At 41.9% G+C, this 13078-nt stretch overlaps 1 protein-coding gene across 1 annotated transcript in view; it reads right to left on the reverse strand.

Annotated features, from left to right (window-relative positions):
* Positions 1-2502: 2502 nt before the first annotated feature.
* The window catches only part of st6galnac5a (ST6 (alpha-N-acetyl-neuraminyl-2,3-beta-galactosyl-1,3)-N-acetylgalactosaminide alpha-2,6-sialyltransferase 5a), a 38470-nt gene continuing 27894 nt past the window's right edge, over positions 2503-13078 (reverse strand). The window contains exons 4-5 of the mRNA XM_035171120.2: positions 9326-9433; positions 2503-5251 (exon numbers count right to left, since the gene is read on the reverse strand). Coding sequence (XP_035027011.1) covers positions 4993-5251; positions 9326-9433 — 367 coding nt within the window. The 3' untranslated portion in view covers positions 2503-4992. The remainder of the gene's footprint in view (positions 5252-9325; positions 9434-13078) is intronic.

The raw sequence follows: 13078 nt of genomic DNA on the forward strand, positions 1-13078 counted from the left end.
CTTCATTGTCTTGTTCTTCTTTTTCATTCATATATTGATTCAACAAACTTCTTTATTTACTCAGTTATGCAGTTTTAAGATGAGATCTTGATTCAATCCGTGAAGGTTGGGCTGATATTTTTATTATTTCAGTGTTTTCTGTCTGGAAACAGAGGTTTTCTCTTCCAGTCCTGGATTTCAAAAAGACAGAGCAGCCCATGATTCCGAGCCTCCGTACAGTCTGTGTGTTCCAGGTTAGTTATGAGTAGTGTGCATGTAGCCTCAGATGAATTTGTTTGTTCCTAAACCCACTTCAAACTCGACTCCATCTCCTCCGAGCCTCCTCGTTCCTACTTGAGCTCTCGCAGACGGAACTGAATAGACTCAGCCTCTCGTCGGGGGAATATACTCTCCTCTGTCACTATGGTTTCTTTATGCTAATAGAGATCGGTGTCTGTCATCCTTCACACCTGACCTGCTGGGTGAAAAACCAGTGACAGGACAATATAAGAGCTGCCAACTCCGAAGAGGAAGAAGGATTTCGGGCTGAAGAGTCGTGCAGGATGCACTGAATGTGTCACACGGGTTGTTCAAACGACAGCGTTGCATTTCTCCAGCGAGCGCACACACACAGACACACACACATGTTGCCTTTAGAAGTGGAACATCGACATTAGCCCCATGAGGCGTCTTGCTAAATTTAATGATTTATGCACAAACAAGAACACGCGCTGTTTGGAGACCGTGTCTGCACCTGACAGGTTGTCCAATTTCCATGGAAACTCTGGATTTCCCACCGCTCGCCTGTCACTGAGCCTTTGTAATGTCAATCATTCCCAGGAAGCATAATAGTAATTTTAGCAGTCGCACACTTTCATTCTCATCTGCAACAATAGCTGCATAAATCAAGCTCTGCAACGCTCAGCTCCTCTATTTTAGAATTTAGCTTAAACTTAAAGCAAAATAGAAATAGAGGAGAATGGAGAGAAGCTGACGCTGTTATTGATTCCTCAGGCAGCGGAAGAGCAGAAATAAATATGAGCTGCTTAATCTTCTCTGGACAGATTGTTTCGCTTGAGATTCACTCCTACAAATAAAGTCAATTGTGAAGAGAAGTCAACAGAACAACTGCTTGATACAAATGACGTTTGTATTAATAGAACTGGAAATTATGTTTTACTTAAGATCCTGTATTAAAACAGCATGTTTTTCTTTTACCCTTTTAGCAACAGCAACATCTTCTTAATGAGCAGCTGCCTCAAAGGTTAAGGATGAATTTTCAGTCCCAACAACACGTCCTCAAACTGCACAAAAAACTGATATGTGAACGTTTACGATTCAGTGAAAACGTGACATATTTTATCTGCTTTAATCTGTTTTTTAATTGTTAAATGACTAAATCTTGGGTTTCCAGACTAAAACAACTCAAACAAAGCATTTCAAGACATCACTCCTGGGCTTTGGGACATTTAAAGGATTTTAAAATATATTTTTAGAGGCTATGACAAGCATTAAATTTACTTTTAAAAAGACCTTGAAGTGCATTAAAAAGTCATATTTATTTAAGGTATTTTTTTAGCCTGACATAGACTGTAAATGGAGGTGGTAAAAGCTAAAGTTGTTATAGTGTTGGAAGCGGTTTTAATCGTCTTTTGTGGAGTTTAACTCGGCACAGACACAAAGTTATAATGTCATGAGAAAGTGTTGATTTTATTAAACTTAATTTAATGTATCTTTTAATTGATTAATCCCTTTATCCAGTTCTGTTGCTTATCTGGCTCCAGGTTACATTAATTTAATTAACCATATCACACTTTATACTCTGCTGGGAAGTGCTGAGACACTGATATTAAATTCATAAAAAATTCAAGGCCTAATAGTCAAAACCTTTTTACATCAGACCTAAATTACATGTTTTGATTCTGTGTGTAATTTAAAAGTTCTTTAAATGTTATATTCATCCTGGTGAACTCTGCAGAAACCATATTTATAGACCAATTTGTAGATGAATATAAACAAAAAAAGATGATAAAAAATAACCTGTGAGTTGCAGCCCTGGTAATAACTTCCATTTTGTATCTTTTAGAGGATACAAAGAAAAGCTGTCGGGTGATTTTTATATTCTGCTTTATGAGCCTTCAATCCTCCTAAATGCATTTTAAGTGCATTTTATTGATCTGGTAAAAGCTCAGCTGTCGAATAATTGAAGTGTTCATGACCCTCTGCTGAATGCTGAGTCTCCCTCCATCATCTAATACGGTTTCCTTGAGCTATACTCCTAATCTCCAGGTGATGTGGCAGCTCTACTTTCAAACACAAGAACGAAATGTCCTTGTGGTCATGGATGTGTTTGTAGCTCAGAGAGAGAGATGTTAATGAAAGCTCGCCGCCACATCCTCAGCAGAACCTCTGTGTTCCACTGTCATGTCTGGAGGCTACGGAGGAAACACTCTGACTCTATTAGTCACATTTTTATTGTCATTATCTCACTGGTAAATATGGAAAGTGCAGAAGACGAGAGACGACAGATAAAAAGTATTTTATTGAGGGGATTGACATTTTCCATTATGTGCAACAACAACAAAAAAGAGACGAGCACATAAGTGCTGACATGACATAAGTGAACACAATCGACTGGCAGCTGAATGTGATTAGTTGTAAAAAAGGAATTGTGTTATATTTTTGGGAAAATGTATTTTCTCGCGTTAAATCTTGAGGTTGACATCACTGCTGAGTCTGTACAGTAAATACGAGTTAGTGTCCAGTTAGCTTAGCTTAGCTTAGCATGACAACTAGAGCTGCACCTTAAAGTCTCACCAACGAACAAACTTCCACAGGGAAGTCGTGTACTAGAAAAACACAAAATGTCATTACATGTAGGATGTAATTAAGTATATTTACTTTATCAGTGTACTTCAGTACATTTTTCATGTATCTGTACTTGTCTATATTTGTATACTTTTCCCTTTTACTCCACTACATATATCAGCAAATTTGTGTACTTTCTAATTCACTACATTTTTTAATTTATTACAAGAGGGAAATTTGTCTTTTTATCCAATCAGAGCTGGCAGGTAATTAGACTCCGCCTCCTTCCAGGACAACAAGTCAGTCAGTTCTATCAGTTAACGGGCTACACTCTGCAACTACTTTTACTTTTGATACTTCTAGTATTTTTAAAAGACAAGTACTTACTTTTACTGAAGTATAAAAGTTAAAGTGTTACTTAAACTTGAGAAACGTTTGAGTACTTCTTCTATCACCGGTACTAAGCTCATCTATCATGAGCTCTTTCTACATATTTACTGTACAGACGTGAAAGACAAGCGAACTCTCGGCAAGAAAGTGAAAAGTTGAAATGTCAAACATTTCTCTGGCTTCACTTTGTGACGTGTGAGGATTTGCTGCTTCTCTGGTTTGGTTTCACTAAATAATAGTATTTTGGGGTAATTTCAGAATATAACTTTGGTCTCTGGGCGTTTTTATCACTAATACACAAATTCACACAGCCGTTCACAGATGATTCGACTCCTCTGGGAAACAAAAGCATGTTTGCAAAGCGGCGTCCGGCAGCACCGCTCCTGCAGCTGCTGATGTATGGAAAAGCAATTGTGAGCTGATCTCCAGCGACAGCTGGTGACCCACAGCACCTGTCCCCTCATTACTCACATTACAGAGATAAAGAATCAATAGGGACTCTGCACCAGGATGTATCATTAAGAACAAGTGTCTGTGTCTGACTGACACCTGATTCTTATTCATGGAGGACGAGCAGAGGAGGAGGAGAACTCGAGGAGCTCAGAGCGAGCGAGAGAGAGGCGGTGCACACGTAGCACAGACTCCGCCAAATGAGAGGAGACGGCACATAAAACACAATCGAAAGAGGAGAGTGACAGATCACATACTCATGAGTTCTACAATAAAACTAAAAATCAAGTGTTCCTCCAAACGGTGTCGTTCTGGAGGCGATTCGGAGAAGCGGCGGCAGATGAGCGTGGCAAGATGGATGCCGCTGCCGCATCTCCGCTCTCCATCTTAATCTCCCACTTGTCTTGTGTGGCATGGCCGTGCATTTACATGGAAATGCAGCTTGTAGTAATATAAAATCACATTATTAACTGGTGACAGGGAGCTGACAAAGCCTTATGATACATATGTATGGGGCCAGAGGAGGTGCGCGCACAGACACACACAGACACACACAGACACACACAGGATAAAACCTCTTAACACGCTCCAGTTTTTCAGCCAGAAAATGCACCTTTGCAAAGTTTGACTTGAGTGACACTTCAGTGAGCTCACGATGCAGACGGCAGAATAAATGAAAGTCAGGGAGGTGATTTCTAAGCCTCCTTCTAAGGGGCCTGGGCCTTGTTGCATGAAGCAGGAGTCTGAAGACTCTCGTCCACTTGACCTCTTCCATCTTTGAAAAGCTGCAGGAGAATATGGCATCTGAACAGTAATAATTCAGTCCCTCAAACAGCCAAATCCAAAACCAGGCTCTTATTACCATTCAGCCCCCAGGTTCTCCAGCGCTGCACTGTTAGATTAAGGGCATTGTAATGGTATTTCTCTTTCAGTGAGCTGTAAGCAGTGAATCCTGCACAGAGCCGTTATCCAATAAAGGCTTTGTGGTGAGCTTAAGCCCAACTTGTATCCTCTATTGTACCTCTGTGGTAAACACACACACACACACACACACAGTCACACACACATGTATATGCACAAAGACAGGGAGGATCCACAGTAAGACACTGCATGCATTGAGAGTGTGTGATGATGTTCCCCTTCTTGTGTAACCTCACTTCACAAGGTTTTCCAAACAGGGATGTACAACTTTGAATTGGTTCACCTCAGTAAACAAAGCTCAGTGCTGGAGCTGGGCCTCGGTCTTCATCCGTGGAAACTACTTTTTCTTGCCTACGTCGTGTGTTATCCTCTCTGTGAAGGGTCCGCCCCCTTCCTCGGTCCTGATGCGGGTTTCTCCCGTGTGCTTCTTCACCGCAGCACCGGTCACGTCTTCTGGGGCAGCAGTGGCGCCCCGGTGGCCGCTCCCTGCAGCGTCCGGTTGGCCGGGAGGGGCGCGGGGCTCCAGTCCGGCTGGTAGAAGTGGATGTCAAACGTCCGAGCCCAGTTGGCAAAGACCCGCTTCTCCGTGATGAAGCGGTGGTGGCTGCCCCGCCGCCCGCGCTCGTGGGAAATGTACATGGCGCACTCGTCCGGACCCCGGGGCTCGTAGTAGTGGTAGGGGACGGAGTGGTGCTGAGGCTCCCTGCAGTGGAGGAGAGGGAGAGGAGAGACAGTTGACATTCAGCCACGCTCAGTCACTCGAGTTTAATGCGACGAGTGTTTTTCACTTTGCGGCGAAGGAGGAGGCTGATCTGCGTTCGGCGGTTTGTCTTCCAAATTTAGCTCGTTTTAATTACCTAGATGTCACCTTTTGAAAAAGCTGTCAGCTTTTGTTTGAGCAATAACAATAGTTTTAGAGATTAGACAGCGAAGCCATTTTATATTTACATGCTCCACACAGGGCTCTCTTCCATCATATCAATGGCCTCTGTCACGGCCGACAGTTCATTAAACATCTTGTGGTAATTTGGTCGCCATGAAACAAAGCTGAGCTCGGCTATCATCTTCATGTATTGCTGTGTTTTTCTTTATTTTGCATCGTTGCGTTGGTTTTATTTGGTCATAAACACACAAGAAGTTTCCAAATGTTTGAAATGAAGAAGCTCTGATTTGATCTAATTGAACAGAAGGACACAAAATCAACCAATCAAACTGTAGCAAGCATATAAAACTAAGTACTACAACATTTAGTCTGTATAAAAAAGGTAAAATAACAGATTTCCATAGTTGTTGTGCCCAAAATCATGATAAGGACTTATTGTGACATGCATACTTCATTAGAAACTTATGCTAAAATACTTAATACAATCACCTCTTTCTGTTATTAAACACGTATTTATATTTTAACTCTTCCAGATTTCAGTCTCCCCACACTTCAAGGATTAAGATCCAAAAGTGCCAGATCTTTATATTTTATCTATGCTGAATATAAATATGAGCGGGGGGGGGCATTGCCATTAAAATAGCCCTTGTTCTTCCCAAACCAAACATTATTACCTCAATCACATTCACTGTAACCTTAAGATCTCTATGGCTGTGCCTTACTTTTGGCAGTGTGTGCTTCCTAATAGGAAGAGTCAGCCTTAATGATGACGCTAATGATTCTGACAGTATTCACCTTCCATAAGGCCGCAACCTCTCGGTGTTTCATTTGAGTCAATGTTGTGGTAATGGGACAAGACCTCTGGTATTTAAAACTATTTAGGTCCTTGAATTGTGTTAAATCTCAATTCAGTGAATCCTCCTTCCGCCTCTGCAGATACGCTGCTCACACATCTGTCAAGAGGGATATCTCAGATGCAGCTGTAATAATAATGAGACGCTTCACTGTCTGATTCTCAGATTCAGCTGCAGCTGTTTTCATATACATTTTATTCAATGTCTGAGCGTCAGTAATGTTTCAATATTCCTTTTGTTTTGTTTGTCCAAATGTCGTCATTCAGTTGTGTAGGATTCATAAACGACGTGAAACCCTAACAGGGATGGTTTGAGTCTCTCTCTGCAGATATTCAGTGAAATAAAAAAGGCAAAAATGTCACAAAAAGAATCCTCAGCCAGAGGAAACATGCACCTCACCGCTGTGTTCAAGCATTTTTTTAGAAGTGCAGTAATTTAGGCAGGAGATACTGGGCCACTGGATGAAAATTTAAAGAGTGATTGGGTAGTCTGTAAGAAATCATTAAAAACACCGTTTCATTCATGCGAGATACATTTTTCTTTAAAAGAAAAGAAAGGATGGTTCTTTGAGAAATGTAAGCGACTGTGACAGAGCAGCAGCTTAATAACATGGAAAACTATTCTTTTGAAGCCGAGACAGAGGAGGAAGTGGGTAAAAGGAAAGGGGGAAAGAAGAAGAGGAGGAGGAGGAGGAGGAGGAGGGAGGAGGAGGAGGAGGAGGAGGAGGAGGAGGAGGAGGAAGAGGAGGGTGGCATCAAAACTCCTATTTTATCCAGATATCTGATAATATAAGTTTTTTGCATAGTTTATTGGTTTATTGAGAACATTTAACATAAGGTTTGAACAAGAGGAGTTTTTGAATTCTACAGACTTCTCTTTTTATAAGAAGTAAAAAGAATCCTACGTATCAGTTTGCGCCAACGAGAGCTGAAAGAATGAACCGACAATTCTTTCCATTATCGTCCAGATTGAATTTACTTCCGAAACCCAAATAAAAACGAACATGAATCAATCACATCCATGCGTGAAGCTAAAATAAAACACTGAGCATTTTACAGTTTGTTATTTTTTTACTGAGAAACCGAACAAGATTTGTTCCTTGTCCAATAAAAGTCCTCAATTAAAGTGTTGCTGCCGAGATGTGAAGGAGACGTGAGCTGTAATTCAAACCATTAAACTGCGCTAATGAGGCAGGAGCCTCGGTCGCTCGGAGCAAGATGGAGACAGAACAGATTATGCATCCCATGGTTCTTTGCATTTCTCTAATATATATATTTATTATACATGCACCCACGGTGTCTGCTAATGTTTTTTAAAGTGGGGGAGGAAAGTTCGAATGGTACATAATGAGGGGTGGTGGTGGTGGGAGGGGAAAGAAAATAACCAATTGTAATTCAAAAACACATTTCCTGCATTTCTAAACCACTGAGCACTGAAGGTGCTACATGAAAGCCAGGAATCCATTAACAGCTGTATATATATATACATGTGGATGGATCAGGACAGGAAATTATTATTATTTTTTATGAATATAATCTCAAAATGTGAAATAACCACTTATAAAAAACCATTACTCGGCAGTAGGACATCGTGAAGGTCAAAAATGGTCAAACAATTAATGTGATGAAAGAGTCTTAGAGCCCAGTGTGACTGGGATAATGAAACCTGCTTGAAAAGGATTAACCTGAACAACTGCAACACAACAGTTTGGATGAACTGGCTTCACAACGACCGTCTAATTCCAATAGGACTTTGCATTGACTTCCAGAACAGCCTCTAACCAAACCCTTATTCCTAACAGGTTGTTACTGTGTAGTTATGACAACTCTTCAGTGTTATAGAAACACTCTGTGTCCTATAGTCTTAATGCAACGCTCCAATTTCAAGTGTTAAACTCTAAATTATTGGAACACAGCTTTAAAATCCAGCAGTTTTATCCAACATTCACTGACACACGTCGATGGAGGTTTTCAACACACGTTAATGTGCCAATGCTCAATAATCACAGCAGCTACTTTGAGGAGGAACAAAACGTGCTCCACTAAACCACCTGTAGGGAAACAAAGCCCCCGGCTGAAGATCTTTCTCATTAAAAAGTGTTAATCTGTTCAATCGTGACATTTGTTTATGAGCCGCTGCACTGAGACCTAAACGGTTTCAGGGCCGATCTACAAACAGGAACTGTGTGTATCGAGTGCACTGACCTGAACGGACGAGCAGTCAGAGTCAGATCGGTGTCAGAGGAACTTGTTCTCTGACAATCAGAGTCGGCATCAGAGCAAATGATGGAATCACTCAAACAGCAACAGATTAATGCTCCAGTTCATTGACTGGATCCTCTCAAGTCTGCATTTCCACATTTTATGATCCATATCACAACGAAATGGACCAACTCGTTCCAAATACAGCAGAGAAACGTGGCAGCGTTCCTCTGCCTGAGTTCGACATGTGTGTCATCATCCGCTGGTTTTATAGACGCCACATCTGTGACGTGTGCTCGGAAAGGAAATTGAAAAAGCGTCCTGCAATCAAATACGAGCAGACTGCACCAGTCAGAGGGAGACCGTCTGATTTCCACTAGTTTGGGTAGAGAAGCAGGAAATGAGAGCAGATGAGCTGAATTTCCTGATGACCCGACTCTGAGCTTTGTAAAAAAAATAAATAAAAGATAAGAGGAAACAAAAATCTGTCGACTGATTCGCAAAAGTTGTTTCCTTTCAAATTAAAATTACTGTGAAATCTCAACATCTCGTGCGAGACGGGGATGAGAACGGCACCACTTGCCTTATCCGTGACGTTTCCCTGACTTGTTTACTGACTTATTTCTCACTAACAGGCAATTTGAGAATTCCAAAAACATCTCCAGCTACACTGACATTTTATTTATCAGCTGCCTGAATATATTTACACTTTTAATCTTTCTTATCGTGTGCCTCTACGAATTTGTATACATGTGGAGCAACCCGCGTACAGCTCTGTTTTAAAAACTGTTCGCTGATGAGCCGACGATGCTGCTTCACATTCAGCTCCACTGTCTCACCTGCAGAAGTCAGGGGCGACCATGCCGTAGACGTTGATCCTATCGCACAGCTCCAGGGCGATGGTCATCGTGAACCAGCCGGTGCTCAGCCACGAGTTTGATATCCTCCTGCAGAGGAAGGGCGGAGAGATGAGATGAGAATAGACAGTTAGATGGATTTCATGTGTGGGAGACCACAAGGCTGACAACTGAACCATATTACATTTTTTTTTTGACTGTGATTAACTGGGATGGATAATCAGAAAAGCTCATGTTGGGGTACTACGCCAGAATAAAGATTTCTCTAAATCCAGAGGTCGATATTCCTGGCTGCACGCGAGATCATTCAAATTCCCACACAGCTTCATTAAAATACAGATCCATCCCACATATCGACTGCTACAAATGAACCCTGTCAAATAATCAAACCCTTAATCACAAAATAGCCTCGGTCTGCATGTCGAGCACAAAGTCGAAATGACATATCGAGCTTAAACTTCAGAACCGTCTCCTTTAGCTCAGCAATGTGCCCCAATCAAAGTCTTCTCAGATCTGCATTCAAAAACCTCTCTGTCTACACATGCCCATCAGAGAAAGTGTGTCTTATATCACATAAAAAAAAAAAAACACTCCAATCTGAGGCATTTGGTTTTGAGAAAGTGTAACGTCATTGAAACTAAGGGCCACATAAAGGGCTCTGTGTTGCGATGGAGACGTTGTGAGATATTCTCACCACAGCAGGAATCTCGTCTCTCATTCCGACTGCAGTATATGAAATATAAGCAGCTATTGGAAGAATCTTTTCTTAATCAACCACCTCACATTTTTCACATTTCTAGGATCAGCATCTAACTCGAAGCACCGACGTGTTGAGCGGCCTCACATGTCGACGACAAGGCTGCAGAGTCCCGTTGAAGAAGTGACAGAAAAACCTCGTGATGCTGCTGATCTGTGGCTTGTTGGCCCGTAGCAGCTCTGATCACTGCCAGGGGGTAGTTGTTGTGGTCCAAAGCACTTTTGGAACAATCAATATTCATCAAATCAATGTATAAATTAGGAGGTCACACAGTGAGCTAATGCCTCTGGTCTACCCGGGCTGATTGGACACTTTATCCCCATAAAACTTTTGACTGTTTCACCTGTTCATAGATATTCCTACTCTGCATATGCCTGATTTATTCATAAAGATCTCTCAACCCCTTAATCGAACTTGCTCCAAAAGTAAATCACCAAGTTTAAAATACAATCGGTTCCAGTCGTATTTGCGTAATCCTCCTCAGACAAACAAACAGGTGGCGATGAGAACAGCCCCGGCGGAGGTGATTAGTTGAAGTGAAAACTGCATTTCAACTGTTTCTCATTTCCCACGGTGTGAAAATATTAAGCGTTCAGCGGGGACAGATTAGAATCCTTCAGCCGAGTCGGGGCCCAGACGAGCGTCTCGTCTCGCTCCCGCTGCTGCACAGCTGAGCCTCGTCTCCAACGGGATTACGGCTGGTGACCAGTAAATGTTTTCATGCATCAGATATGCGGTGCGTTTTCAGACGGCTCCCTTGAACAGAACGGCGAGGGCACAAGATGAATGTGTGTGACCCCTGCAACCTTGATTCTAATTGTTCCGACAGGGGTCGAGACTGTAACGCTGCGGTTTGCCAACAACGAGCTTCTCACCGCACAGAGAGATTCAGTGTAGGAGGAAAATAAAAATCAATAATGCACGGCAATTATATTAAATCATTCATCATCACGAAACTCAATAATTAAAGATGTAGTAGCACCACAGGCAGTTTTCTAACACCAGTAAATCCCTGCCACATTCATTTAGACGTCTGGAGTTTGACCTTCATATTGCATTTTGGACGGAGACAACATAAACAACACTTTCAGATTATTAGACCTGTCAGAAGAAATAAAGGTTAATGGGGCAGAGGAGAATTATGCTACTATGAAAAAAACAGTCCAGATAATTCTGAAATGTATTGTTCAATGAAAGAATCAGAGACTTGAGGCTTGATCAAATGTCAGAGAATCAATTCAGTCTTGTTGTTGTGATACTGGAGTTTGGATCATAACCATCGTGGATAACAGTGATGTTTCACTTCAAGTGGGCATTAAATACTTAAAACAACACTTTAGTACTTTAGTTCACAATCATAACTTTCCCTTTGGTCCAGGAAATCCATTCATGATCGATAGGGTTTGTTCTTAGATGGTCGCGGGGGGAGCTGGAACCAAACCCAGCTGACATTGGGCGAGAGGTCGGGAGCACATCACAGGGCCAACGTACAGAGACGAACAAACAGGGAGAACATACTGGCCGTGGTCCCCCAGCGCCCGAACTCCAGGACATGTCAGCAGATATATTTTACGTGGTCAAACTCTCGCTGTTTCATTAAACAAACTCTTTATCCACTGAGAAACAAAACCCAGGCCTTATAGGAAATGTCTTGACAAGAACCAGCAGGCGGGCACCTGGACGCCCCCCCCCCAGCGGATGAGGATGACACATTGCGAGTGGAGGGGTTTGCCTGCTTGTTTGAAAACAACAGAGAGAGAGAACGGAGCAGTGGGGGATTCAAATCAGCCCCAAAAAGTCCTGAAATAAAAGGCCTGATTAGCATTTGTGTTTTGAACCTTTCCCCCTGCGCGGGGACGGCGGGATAGAAACACATCTTCTTGCAGCGTTGAAGTGGAGCGAGGAAATGTGACCAGACTGTTCTAAAGGATTTCAGTGTAATCAGAGAAATATACTTCAGTGTGCCGGGTTGGCAAAGCTTTGTGTTCACACCTCTGGGTGTTTTGAGCCTAACCCCTTTGGTCCAAAGTGAAATATCTGCAAAAACAAGGAGTTGATTTCCATGAAATTTAATTGAATTTAACGTTTCTCATGGTCCCCGGTTGAAATAATTAAATTTAGCGCAGAGGGTCTTCGCAGGTTCAAAAGGTTTCTACATGTGAAACATCAACTCAGATCCAACATGCATGAATGAACTCTGACAGGAAGGAATCCCATCCAACAGGAGCATGAGGACAGAGAGACCAAATTCAAACGTGACTCACACAGAGAGAACAACAACAGTAGAATCATCACCGCTTCACCAGCAGCTGCAGGCTTTAAAGAAGAAAACACGTTTTTCTCCTGCAATTATCTCGGCGAGTTTACATTGACCCAGATATCAGACGTATTGACACACAGACCTCAGACCTGCAGCAGTGGAACAGAACTGTACCTGGAGCAATCAGAGCGATTTAAGATGCTGGGTCTGACAACGTTGGCAGCTCGAGTCCTGGTTACTGGGATGTGAGTGAATCACTGAAATCTTCGGTTTGCCTCTTGACATTTCACATATTTAGCCTGAATCACTGTCCACTTTCAGACTGAAGAACAAAATGGCTGCTCGGTCTCTTATGTTGGGCTGAATCAGAGCTTCCATTAAAACTCAAAGAGTAAATTCTGGTTTGTCTCCTCATCTGTTCTCATCTGTAACATACATGTCACAACTTACTAAAGAATACATGAATATGGGCATTTATTAGCATTTAGCATAACTTGTTAATATACATAACCTGCTAACAATGTAACATTCTATTGATTAATGTGTTAACGTTGAAATGTTATCAATAACCATGCATTGCTTTCTAACAAGCTAATAGTGTGCATGCTATGGACTTGTATTTTGATTACATTGTGGGGATTTCTCAGAGCATAAATGTCCCACTTGACTCAAATAAAATGGCAGATGTTGAATTTGGTGGATTAATTGGGGTCAGTTT

This window comes from Hippoglossus stenolepis, chromosome 11, assembly GCF_022539355.2.
Source record: "Hippoglossus stenolepis isolate QCI-W04-F060 chromosome 11, HSTE1.2, whole genome shotgun sequence".
NCBI lineage: Eukaryota > Metazoa > Chordata > Actinopteri > Pleuronectiformes > Pleuronectidae > Hippoglossus > Hippoglossus stenolepis.